At 32.8% G+C, this 13,034-nt stretch overlaps 1 protein-coding gene across 1 annotated transcript; it reads left to right on the plus strand.

Annotated features, from left to right (window-relative positions):
- Positions 1-255: 255 nt before the first annotated feature.
- On the plus strand, positions 256-2,656 carry LOC117122485 (alpha-2,8-sialyltransferase 8F-like; the record flags this gene model as incomplete). Its single annotated transcript, XM_033268073.1, has 4 exons — positions 256-504; positions 790-925; positions 1,581-1,690; positions 2,236-2,656. Coding segments are annotated over 4 exons (916 nt in total), but the record flags the coding sequence as incomplete, so codon positions are not given.
- Between the last annotated feature and the right edge of the window lie 10,378 nt (positions 2,657-13,034).

Below are 13,034 nucleotides of genomic sequence, written 5' to 3' on the forward strand. Positions count from 1 at the left end.
ATTGAATACAAGGCTTTGTTAGAAAAACAAAATCGATAAAAGAATCAGATGTTGCTCGGATGTACCGGTTCTTGAAATTTCATTTCCGTGCAAATAATATATTATTTAAGATAGTTTACATAAAACTTTAATTCGTTTCAGTGCTTCTGTGTTATAGTGGTTATGATATTCACAGAATATTAAAATAATTTTTTTATTCTGTTCATATCTATATTTTTGTCCTTAATATGTACATATCATTTATTTATTTTCAAGGTGGAAAGTTCAACCGTTGGCTCCCTGTAAGTGTAAAGGTGTTCTGGAAAAGAATGATTTGTTCCCCCTTCAAATCCAAGCCCACCAAGAATTGGCAAAACTAATAAATTCATCTAAAGAACAGAACAGAAAGCACAAAGAAACGAAATATATTATGGGTATCTCTGAAGAAGAACAAAATATTAAAGACATTGCAGATACATTACAGATACCATGGAAACTAAACATATCGAATGTGTATAAACTAAGGTACACACTGCGTTCAATTTTTTTTTTTTTTTTTTTTCTCGTTTTTTATTCAATGAAACGTTTTTTTAAAGACGTTTGTCATGTCTACCGATTCAGTATTAGCTTTAAAATAATCATGTATGGTTGTTTCGAAGTTTTAATTTTTTAGGTGAGAAGTAATAGCAAAGGTAGAGGGGTGTTGTTACATTTTAATTCCTTTAAGTATCTTAAAGTTGCCAGTCGTAAAATCATCTAGAAAACAAGCATAAAATTGTATAATTGGCGTTATTATGTTTATTTCATTAGAAACGAGATTGCAAAGTCAGTTCATACTGAAATGATTCTTAACCAAAATGACGTCAGACTATCTGAAACTATAAGATACATGAACCAGAATAAAACCGTAACAATAAGTAAAAAGTTTTACAACATGCTACCAAAGGTATAGTCATTACTATTATTATGTATTATGTAATATGTACTTATTGTTTTAAGATAGAGCATGCTGTCTGTATGTCGCTTTGGATGGCCTGTTATACAAAATATATTATTTTCTCAAGCACGGAATAGTAAATTTGGAAATCAGGGATGGTTGGTCGCCATTTTCTTTTCCTTGTCATTTTCTTTTCCTCGTCTTAATTATTTGGTTCACGGCCTACCATGCTCTCCCGTTTTATTCGGCTTGATAATTGATAACCACTTGGCTGACATTAAAGATACGAAAGCACTTGCAAAGCGTTAATTAAAAACATAATTAGGGGCTCATTGGTAAAAAATATGTATTTTGGTAAAGAACCAAACTTAAATCAGGTTTCTGCAACACATGTTTTGTCCCTACTGTATCTATTCTAAACCTACAGAAATTATCAGTCTGATGGCAGAATCATTTATTTGCTATGAATCTATCACTAATTGAATTTACAAGTTTGTTAGTTCCATGACAAGACACATTTAGTTCAGTACACAAGATGTGTATAAGAGACAGATATATATATATATTCATTAAAATAAAACCGAATATCAGAGACACAAATACATGAATGTAATATAAACAAATGTGAATATGAAAACGGTAATCATGGGTATATTTTTTCTAGATATCCCCTATCAAAGGTAATAATAAACGATGTGCTATTGTGGGAAATGGTGGAATCTTAAGTGGAAGTAAATGTGGCAATGAAATAGACATGGCTGATTTTGTTATTAGGTTGGTTTCATTTCATACTGCAAAACATTTTGTTTTTATTTTTTTCGGTAAAATGTAACCGTTATTATCAAATACCTTGTAATTTTTTTATAATATTTATTATCATATGGTTTTATTTTAATAAGCTACGCTAATTTAAGACTGTTCATATATTTCATTTTATTATTTATTCTATTCTATAATGGAAACTTTTTAATTAATAACATTTACTATATATTTTTTACACCCTCCAGGTATTGATATAATTCTTTTTTTTTTTTTATATCACAATAATCTCGATGATTCTAAACAGCTTCATTAGTTTGTATTGGGGTTTTGTTAGTATAAAAAACATCCGGAATAATTTGACGAACATTCGAGTATTTAGTTTTGGTATGGCTATTTGTGGTCAGTGCAGTCAATATTTTATTGGTCGTTTTTTTTTTTTCAATTTCGCCACCCGATTACAAGCAATTGTCTTAATATGTAATAAAGATTTTATGGCTAAACGAAACCGAAAAGACACTAAGTAGTAATAATATTTCACGTATTTGATTTTCTTTTAGATGCAATGCTCCTCCAATTAACCATTTTCCAGAAGATGCTGGTCTTAAATCTAATATAACCACATTTAATCCTACGATTCTAACACTTCGGTATGTATTATGCAGATTGAGTCTAACATCCTTACTTAGAAATATCATCCGTAGAGAAGAGAATATATTACAATTTTACAGCATTGTAATTACGACCGGAGCCGCCATGTCAATTGCGATATACGACAATAACGCAATACCAGTAAGCTTAAAAATATTATCAGCAAAAAATGATGTATGTGGGCTTAAGTTTCGAGTAACTCCCACTCATAAAAAATATGATTGCAGGACATATAGAAAATGTGTAAATTTTACACATTTTCTATATGTCCTGCAATCATATTTTTTGCGAATGTCCCTCTTCGTCTCTATTGCATGTCTTGTTAAATGAACGAGTCTATGGCTTATCTGTTCATTTTTCGATTCGTTCTTAATGAGATTTTTTCTTCGTTTTTGATATGTATGTTCTTTATGTTGAAATAGAATAAAGTGATGAATAACAAACAAATATTTGGATTTAATAGGTACAAGCAGAGAGCAATCATATAACATGACTGCTGGTATAAGAATAAAGCAAGATAAACAGAAATTTAAATATTGGACTATAAACGCTCCAAAGCCATGAGAATATCTTGTCATCAGTAATCAGTAAATTTTGCCAAAAATATCGAGCTCTACATTATTGACATCTTGTCCAAGATGATGTACTCAAAATGACACAAAACTTTAAGGGTGTTTGGAATGACAGATCGGGGTAAAGGGTAAAGATTGTCAGATTCTCTCTGTATATGCAACTCCGTTTTATTAATTTCAAAAGTGAGCAGTATATTTTTAATATTCCCTTTTCATTTAAATTTTCGCTTCATAAATTGAGAATAATAGATGTAAGTAAGATGCAGATTTTAGGATGTTTATATGATGCTATGCCCTCGTTTTGGCCAGGCTGAGCCGTCTCGGGCGGACCGACTGTGGGCCAAGTAGTGGTGTTTCAAATTCTCACAGGAAGCGTTGAAACTCGCCAGATTGATTGGCTTGCCACGCTAGGCCTCGTCAGGCTAGGCCCGGGCAGACTCGACCACATTGACCGCCGGCCAAAGTAAAGGGTGAGCCCGCAACTGTAAAAATAAAACCCAAGAAAAAATGTGAAAATAACCAAAATTTAAAAATATTGTACTCATATCATCCCCGTATTGTACTCATACCACCCCGTCGGGGACCTCTGGACCCGCCGCTTGGACCCACCTGTCAGGGAATTTTCATCAAGATCATCGAAGAAAAAAATCAAATCTCGAGCGCCGTATGTACGAGTGTTTGCATTAGGTTGGTGGCGCCAGCTCTTCCCCGACAGGGAGCTGGTACCTCCGACAGGGGATTATTACGCCCTGACATGGGATTAGTACCTATGAGATGTGGACTCTTAAATTACATGGTTTTTTTCTATTAAATTATTCTTTTTTAATAAAGAATTCCATATAACACAAAACACTATTTTTTTTAATACAAAAATTCCCAGACAAATTTTGTTTTTGTTTTCTTTTGAAAGTCTTATTATTATTTATAATAATAAGATAAGTAATAAGCTTAAAAACGCCATTGTGAACAATGAAAACAACGAACTGTCTCCCTAACATTTTTTTAATTATTTTTTTCATATCCCAATAACAAAAACAACCATTGTAAAGAAATGAGATTCAAGGTAAAAAATAAGTAAAAAGTAAAATAAAACTAAAATTAACCTACCTGTAGGTCTACTGTAACTATTCTAAACCTACAGAAATTACCAGTCTGATGGCAGAATCATTTATTATGCTATGAATCTATCACTAATTGAATTTACAAGTTTGTTAGTTCCATGACAAGACACATTTAGTTCAGTACACATACAGTTTCTTGCTTTTGTTTTCCTTTTGTTGATACAGTAGCGTAAAAACGATTGACATAATATTATACCATCGAAAAAGAAAAGTCAACTTTCTTAAATTATTTTCAATAATAATAATAATAATAATAATAATAATAATAATAATAATAATAATAATAATAACATTTCAAAGGATAATTAGGAAATCGCTAATATTTTAATAACTATTTTTCCAACATTGGTCCCAACCTTGCAGCCGGTGTAGATAAGACAAAAATCATTGAAACGCTACTACAAGTAATTCCAAATTTCTTCAATACCTATACACGTATAGGCTATATCGCAAATAATTCATTTGCATTATAATAATAATAATAATTTGTATAAAATTTTCTATAGGAGCTTCTTTTAATTACATATTATGACCTCTATGCATTTAATTTCTTTAAATGTCAGAGGGTTGCGAAAATAAACAAAGGCAAATATTTGCATTGTGTAATGATCAAAAAACAGATCTGTTACTTTTTACATTAAACACATCTTACACCAGATTTATTAAATAATTACATTTTTTTATGGAATGGTATTGGCTTCCAAGGTCAAATAGCACAAGAGTGTCAATTTTTTTAGAAAAAATTTTGATTACAACGTAATTGATAAACGTATTGATACAATAAAAATTAAATAAAATTTTAATTAATAGAAAGTCTTTTGTCACGTGTGTGTTTACGGTTAAACATTTTATGAAAAAAATAAACCTAATTGATGCTTGGAGAAATAAAAATAATGACAAAATACAGTTTACCTGGCGCAGAAAAAGTTAAAAAAAGTGTATAGGCGGCTTGATTACTGGTTCGTGCCAAAACAATTATTTGATTTTAATGAAGTTGTGTCATGCGACATTCGACCAGCAATCCTAACTGATCATCAGACGATTTCTTTAAAGATTGAGTCTGACGAATCCAAAAAATGGACCTGGTTATTGGAAATTCAACAATAGTCTGTTGCATAATATGAATATTAAAACTTCGTTAGAAAAATCATTACTGATACCTTTGCGAACGAGAGTGATGTTAGCCCGGATATATTATGGGAACTCATGAAAAGCAGAATAAAAGAGGCGTCTATTTGCTGGGGTAAAAAAAAATTAACAAATCATATACAAAAAAAAAGGAAACTTTAGAAAATGAAATAAAAATATTGAATGAGGATCTCGTAAATGGTGTAAACGGAAACATTGAGACAAAAATTTAAAAAATAGGACAAAATTAAAAAAGATTTATGAAAAGGAGACAAAGGGTATATATACGTTCGCGTGTAAAGTGGATAGAATTGGGTGAACGTAGTACTAAATATTTTCTAAGCTTAGAGAAAAACAACGAATTTTAAAAACACATAAAAAGTATAAAAATCTAATGTGGTGTGGTGTTGGTGTAGTGTTGTCAGACCAAAAGGAAATCCTGAGAGAAAAAGTAAACTTCTATATGCAAATAAGGCGATTCCCCTGACTGATATAGACGCTTACTTTAAAAACTTAAACGTAACCTGCTTGACAGATGAAGAACTCTTTGTGAAGGTGCTGTCACAATTAATGAATGTGATGTAGCAATAAAATAAAATAGAGCTAAACAAATCGCCCGGGTGCGATGGTTTAACCGTAGAGTTTTACCAATTTTTTTGGAAAGACTGGCTTAGTGAATATGCCACGTTAATACAAACTATTCCAAAAGAGTGGTTGTACGTCATAAGACTTTACAATGGTATTGGCAATGACGATTTCGTGATGGCTGATGAATATGATAGTATAGGTAAAATGAAAACAAAAGACATTTATTCATGTTTTTTTGATAAAATGTTTATCCCACCCTATGTTGAAAGTAAATGGGATATATTTATTGGAGAAAAAATAAACTGGTCTAAGGTCTGGATGAGAAAAATAAAGGAAGATAAAAATAGAAAATATGCACAACTAAATTATAAATTGTTAAACAAAATCTCCCCAACAAATAGGCAATTGTTTAAATGGAAGTTAAAACACGCTGACACATGCGATACGTGTGGAGCAGTCGAAGAAAAAGATAGAAAATCTATTTAAGAAACTTGACAATAATCAATCTTCTTTTAAATAGTTATTAATAGGCTGTGATAGCAGATTTAAAAATGAAATGTATTCCATTGCAGTATTTGCTATATACAAAATTTAAAATTCTAACAGAGCTAGGTAAGCCAGTTTGTAAAAATGCATGGATTATATTTAAGAATTTTGTAAAAGGAAATAATTATGAATGGAACGTTATACTTGAATGAGTTTTATTTTGTTATCTAGTATTATTATTATTGTACTACAGTATATTTGAATAATTGGGATTAAATTGTAAAGTATTTGAATGTATGTTAAATTAATTAATAGTTATATTATTATAAATATTTTAAAACAAATATGAAAAGAAACAATGGAATAAGGTTTGGTAACCACATAAGAAAAAACAATATATACATATTTAAAAGTATATATACAGCAATGTAGTAAAGTTTAGTTTGAACACTTTAGATTGTAAGCTCAATATACTGGTTGACATCTTACTTACGCTAAGGTCATAGTGTATGCATGACTTAGTTATGTAATTGGTATTAATATTACCGCAGTCCGAGTTTAGTGAATAAAAATTTTTAATATTGATAGTCAAAATTTGAAAATCTGGGGGAAAAATGGTGAAATAAAGGTGGAAAGACCTCACAAAAGAGAGGAAAAAATCATTGATTATAATAAAGAGAACCCTTACAAAAAAGCTATTTAAATCGAACCCGTGTCATGTGAATTTGCTGAACAACATCTCTTTTAATTATAAGCAGGTTGACAAATTACCACCATATGTTTTCAAAATTGCGGCTCAAACGATAAAATAGTTTAAGAGGTATCTTTCTGAAAGATCACAATTTACAAAGGTCATTATTATTGGCTGAAAAGAATAAACTAAATCTTAATTTAAAAAAAAATCAGAATTTGTAATGTTAGGATGAAGTCAGACACTCTCAAGAAATTATAACGGAAAGTTCTGTCAACATAAATAATGTCCAAGTCCCCAGAGTATACTATAGCAAACGTCTGGGTGTTGGACACGCCAAGTAAAAATACACTGCTAAAAGTAAAAATCGGTCTAACCTTTCATTAAATTTCCTGTAGCGTATTGTATGTTTTGCAGGTGCCGGCAGAGACATATCACACGCATTATTTAACCACTGCCGGTAAAAAAAGTTTCTTTTTTATCTCTACTAAATTGCCGGTTGGAACCACAATAAGTGATACAAAGTAAAGGTTTGTTACGGCCATTGGATCAACTGTGTTCTCAGCCATCGTCTGCACCTTTGACCTTCGCAAACACTGGACGTGCTGTTGTTTCGGTCGCTTTGTTTGTATTCATAAATAGTGTTGTTGGTCATCTTTTGTCTATCACAAGTATTGTTGTGCTGTTGGTGTTAGGTTCCCGCCGAAACATGTGTAATAAAGCTAACTGTTATTTAACATTATTCCCCACAGAAAAAGAAAGAATTGTCAAGAAAAAAAAAGAGCCAGGACATTTATAGGTGTTTTTTTTTTAATAACATATAGATGTAGTCCACCTTAAAATTCATGTTTCCATTTGCTCTAATAACATAGTTTGCAAAAAAATGACCGGAAATGCTGTTTCTAACCTTTGACACGTTTCAAGATCATAGCAATAGGTTCATTATATCTCCGCAACCACTGGTGGTAAAGAGTTGATTGTGGTGTCAATATGTTCGCAACATTAATGTTTTTATTTGGTCTAATAAAAAAGTTTGCTAAATGACCGGAAATGCTGTTTTTGACCTTTACCATGTTTTAAACTTCATAGTTACTGAGTCATTATTATCTCCACAACCACTGGTGGTAGAGAGTTAATTTTAGTGCCAATTTGTTCGGAATACTCATGTTTATATTTGCTTTTTACTAAAATACGACCGGAAAAGCCGTTTCTGACCTTGGACATGTTTGAAGGTCATAGCCATAGAATCTTCATACCTCATTTCTCTTCATATTAAATTGTTAGGAACATTCGTGTTTCTATTTCGTGTAACAGAATAGTTTGCTAAAAAATGACCGGAAATGCTGTTCTGACCTTTGACATGTTTCAATGCATATATGCCTACCCCTATACATACTTACTGTAGAGACTTGTGATCTCAAATTATTCATTTACACGTGTTTCTCTTAACTTAATTCGAATCTTTTTTTAAAAACAAATATGGCAATACTGACCATTCACCTATGTTACAAGGCATTTATCACATGTGACTGGTGTTGACAAAATGGTGCTTATATCTTGGCAACCAGTGTTCACAAGAAGTTGCCTTTTGTGTACTGACAATTTCGAATAGCATACCTAAACTGTGTACACCCGTGGACGGATATTTCAAGGATAAAGATTTTAAATAATAGGTCCGGTACTGTTGGGGTTCCCAGCTCGACTGATCCAATTCGGGTCCAACCATTCTCAAATTACCCATCTATCATTATCAACCAATCATGCTGTCCCATAGGAGGACTCTTCCATAAAGTAAGAAAGGGGTGGCTCCTGAGGGGTCGGATTTCGTTACATTGCCCCCCCCCCCACACTCCTCTCAGTTCAATTTGTAGCTTAATTTTGAATGAATCATTAGAAATTACAAGTAAAATCACTTAGGCCTAACCAGAGGGTCTACTATGCCCCTGGCATCATTCCTTAAAGGATTAGAAACAATACAATTAAAATCACTTAGGCCTAACCAGAGGGTATATTATGCACCTGGCATCATTCCTTAAAGGATTAGAAACAGAACAAAACAGCTAATTAATCATGGAAATATTCTTCGGCTACCTCTTCCACTTGACTGACGTTCCCATCGCGATACTGTATTATATTCCGGTTCTTTACAACCTTCGTAACTCGGTCGGCCACCCGGCGCTCGAAAACACATTCCTCTGTTGCGAGGGTTTCTCTGGATAGGAACGACGGCTTCCCCCTCGACACCCGCCGAACCTTCTTTGGGACTCCCTCCTCTTTCGCCACCTCGTCCAATAGGGACTGGGACCCTGGCGACAGTTCGATTTCCGGCAATGCGGCGCATAGGTCTATCTCCTCTTTGTTTTTCTTCTCCATTAGACCGGTCCTATCTGGTCGCCCCCGAAGTCCTCCTGAGTGGGCATATCCGTTATTCCGGACTTCATGCTGGTCCAGTGCAGCTTGTTCCCGGAATAGGCCACCACAATAGGAACATACGAATCATCTCGGACACTTGGTTTCTCGGTGTACTCGTAGGGCAGTGCCGGTCGGGAATTCCGCTTTTACACTCCCTCATGGTCCCAATCTAGGAAAAAGAAGACAACAATTACTAACACTGGGGCAATAGCTGTTCTCACCTCGTACTAATATCAGAGAAATCGTGCGGGACGTTTTCGATGTCGCCGTCTAGGATACCGTGGCGGGTTATCAGCCTCCGGTTCTAAGGAGTCGGACTGTCTCAGTGCGTCGGGTATTTCAGGTACATTTGCCGGGCGAACCAGTGCGGGTGTTGACTCTTGGTCAATAGCTGGTTCTGGACCTGGAGTCATAACCTCTGGTATAGCCCAAGCCTCTGGAACATCCCCTTCATAACTTTTAAGTAGGTCAAAGTAAACCACTTGGTATTTCCCTTTAGGGCTTAATCGGATCCAATAGGTTACCTCGGACAGCTTCTTGCAGACCAAATAAGGACCACGCCATCGACTCTCAAGTTTAGGGGAGACCCCTCTTCTCTTTGTCTTATCGTACATGAGTACAAAATTAACCTCGTTCAGGCAATGTCCACCCGACAGCCGGTCATACATCCGATTCTGTCGTCGAGAGCTCTTCTTCAGGACCTCTTGAGCACGTACTGTAGCTAGTTGAAGTCGGTTTCTGGTAGCGGTTGCAAGATCCTCGTCCACCTGTACGGCTTCTGCCGGTTCAATATCTAAGTCCACGGGTACCACAGCTTCTCTGCCAAACAACATCATAAAGGGGGTTTCCCCGTGGACTCCTGTGGGGTAGTCCTGTAGGCAAACGTTGCGTATGGCAAAACCTCGTTCCATCCACTCTGGTCGGAATGCGGCTGTATCATGATGGCTACCATATCCACTAATGTTCGGCCGTCTGACTTCGGGTTATAAGGTGTCGTTCTGGTTTTATGGGTACCAAGCAATTTTCACACCTCCTTAATAACAGCCGACTCAAAATTCCTACCCTGATCGGAGTGTAGCTGTTTAGGTACACCAGCTACTTGGTTTGATTTGCAAAATAATTAACTTTCCTCTACAAAATGGATCATTATGTGATTCATTAAAAATATCAACGGTAAGCTCTATCCAGAAGAAATAATCTCTTGATATCAACACTTTATAAAATTTCAGACTTATATATTCTTTTTTTTTATATCTAAAATGTGATTGAGAAAGTTGTTGCTTCATAACTGAATGAGTGCACTTTTTTTTATACGAACCAGTAAATTCTGTCCCGGTTCAGTGTTCTTATTTTGTGGCCGATATCAGGCTCAAAATGTCTTTATTTTATTGTTATTTTACACACATTTTTTTGTACAGCAGTATACACTGTACTGAAATGTACGATAAAATGGACCCACAAAATATGGCCCCAGATAGGTACACCTACTTGACTGTATTATGTAGGGTTACATAGTCATACTGCACATAATGTACAGATATAATTTTGTTGGTTATTTAAATATAAAAACCTATTTGAAATTTTACCTCAGCCTCAATAGTTTATTTTTATTTGTTCTTAATTTTTAAGCAATTTCTGCTTCAGTGTTCTTGTAAAATGTGTTCTTATATTAAAATAAAAAAAGTGTATATGATTAAGAATGTACTTTTTTGAGCCATTCAATCTGGTTATAAAAAAGATCTATAGTACTGATACAGCTCTACCTAAAATTCGAAACGATATTAATTTTGTGTTGTCACTTAATAACTGGTAATGCTGTACTGCTTGTCATTTTGGACCTGCTAGCAGCTTTTATAACCGTTGATCATTCGATCTTACTACAACAGCTGATTAACGAAGGTCTATGTGAAATCGTCATCCAATGGTTCAAATCCTTTTTGTCCAGTAGATATGAATGTTTGTCAATTCAAATATCAAAGTATGTTCCTAAACAATTATGTCATATTGTGCTATAAGGATCTATTCTTGGGCCTCTGATTTTTTTTTTTTTTAATTATATTGCATTCTGTTGGTAAACTTAGGCTATAAGGCATTACAATATCAAATCACTAGAACATTGCGTTGTAAATATCAAACAGTGGCTCACTCCTGATAAACTGCGTCTTAATGATGCCAAGTCGGAAGTTATTCTCATCCAAACAAAATTTGATCAATCAAACTTGCAACTCATCCATTTTCATCTACGAAAAATTGGATGTATCCGTGAATACCTCTCTATTGAAGCATTTAAAATGATGGTTAGTTCTTTATTTTTACGACTTGACTATTTTAATGGCCTTCTCCACGGTTTGCCTAATAAACATCTTAGGATAACGAGAGCTGTAAGGATCATACATATACAAAGACACGTGAACATATAACACACCTGTTCTTTGACATCTACACTGGCTTAAGATTAGTGACCGAATATCTTTCAAGATAATTCGTCTTAAATTCTGTATGTTGTATCATTTGTATATGGGCCTAATATATATAGATTATATGTTGCATTGATTTGTTTTTGTTTGTTTTTTTGTTTTTTTTTATCTTATTACGAACTCGTGGAATAACACCATTAGTGAACGCGCTTTTATATTTCGTAAATAAAAAGAGATTTATTGATTGACACATACCAGTATTGCTAATTGTGTGCTTGCTCCTTAATTATGTATAGGACACGCAATCAACATACCATACAAATTAAAACAAGCAGTTAAATAGGGTCTTTCAATATTAAATTTAATAATTTAATTTGGTGTGCAATGTGTTCCATATGTGTTTGATCCAATGACCGGGGTAGTAATGTGAAGCGCTTAGAGGCTTTGTTAAGGCATTAAGCGCTATATAAGAACGACAATTATTATTATTATTATTATTATTATTATTATTATTATTATTATTATTATTATTATTATTATTATTATTAGTATTAGTATTAGTATTAGTATTAGTATTAGTATTAGTATTATTATTATTAGTATTATTAGTAGTAGTATTATTAGTATTATTATTAGTATTATTATTAGTATTATTATTAGTATTATTATTAGTATTATTATTAGTATTATTATTAGTATTATTATTAGTAGTATTATTAGTAGTATTATTAGTAGTATTATTAGTAGTATTATTAGTAGTATTATTAGTAGTATTATTAGTAGTATTAGTATTAGTAGTAGTATTAGTATTAGTAGTAGTATTAGTAGTAGTATTAGTATTAGTATTAGTATTAGTAGTAGTAGTAGTATTAGTAGTATTAGTAGTATTAGTAGTATTAGTAGTATTAGTATTAGTAGTATTAGTAGTATTAGTAGTATTAGTATTAGTAGTAGTAGTAATAGTAGTAGTAGTAGTAGTAGTAATAGTATTAGTATTAGTATTAGTATTAGTAGTATTAGTATTAGTATTAGTAGTATTAGTAGTATTAGTAGTATTAGTAGTATTAGTATTAGTAGTATTAGTAGTATTAGTAGTATTAGTATTAGTATTAGTATTAGTATTAGTATTAGTATTATTAGTAGTATTAGTATTAGTAGTATTAGTAGTATTAGTAGTATTAGTATTAGTATTAGTATTAGTAGTATTATTATTAGTAGTATTATTATTATTAGTATTATTATTATTACCACCACCACCACCACCACCACCATTATTATTATTATTATTTTCGT

The sequence above is a fragment of the Anneissia japonica genome, unplaced genomic scaffold (genome assembly GCF_011630105.1).
Source record: "Anneissia japonica isolate Jap-2015-1 unplaced genomic scaffold, ASM1163010v1 scaffold288305_len43931_cov101, whole genome shotgun sequence".
Classification (NCBI taxonomy): domain Eukaryota; kingdom Metazoa; phylum Echinodermata; class Crinoidea; order Comatulida; family Comatulidae; genus Anneissia; species Anneissia japonica.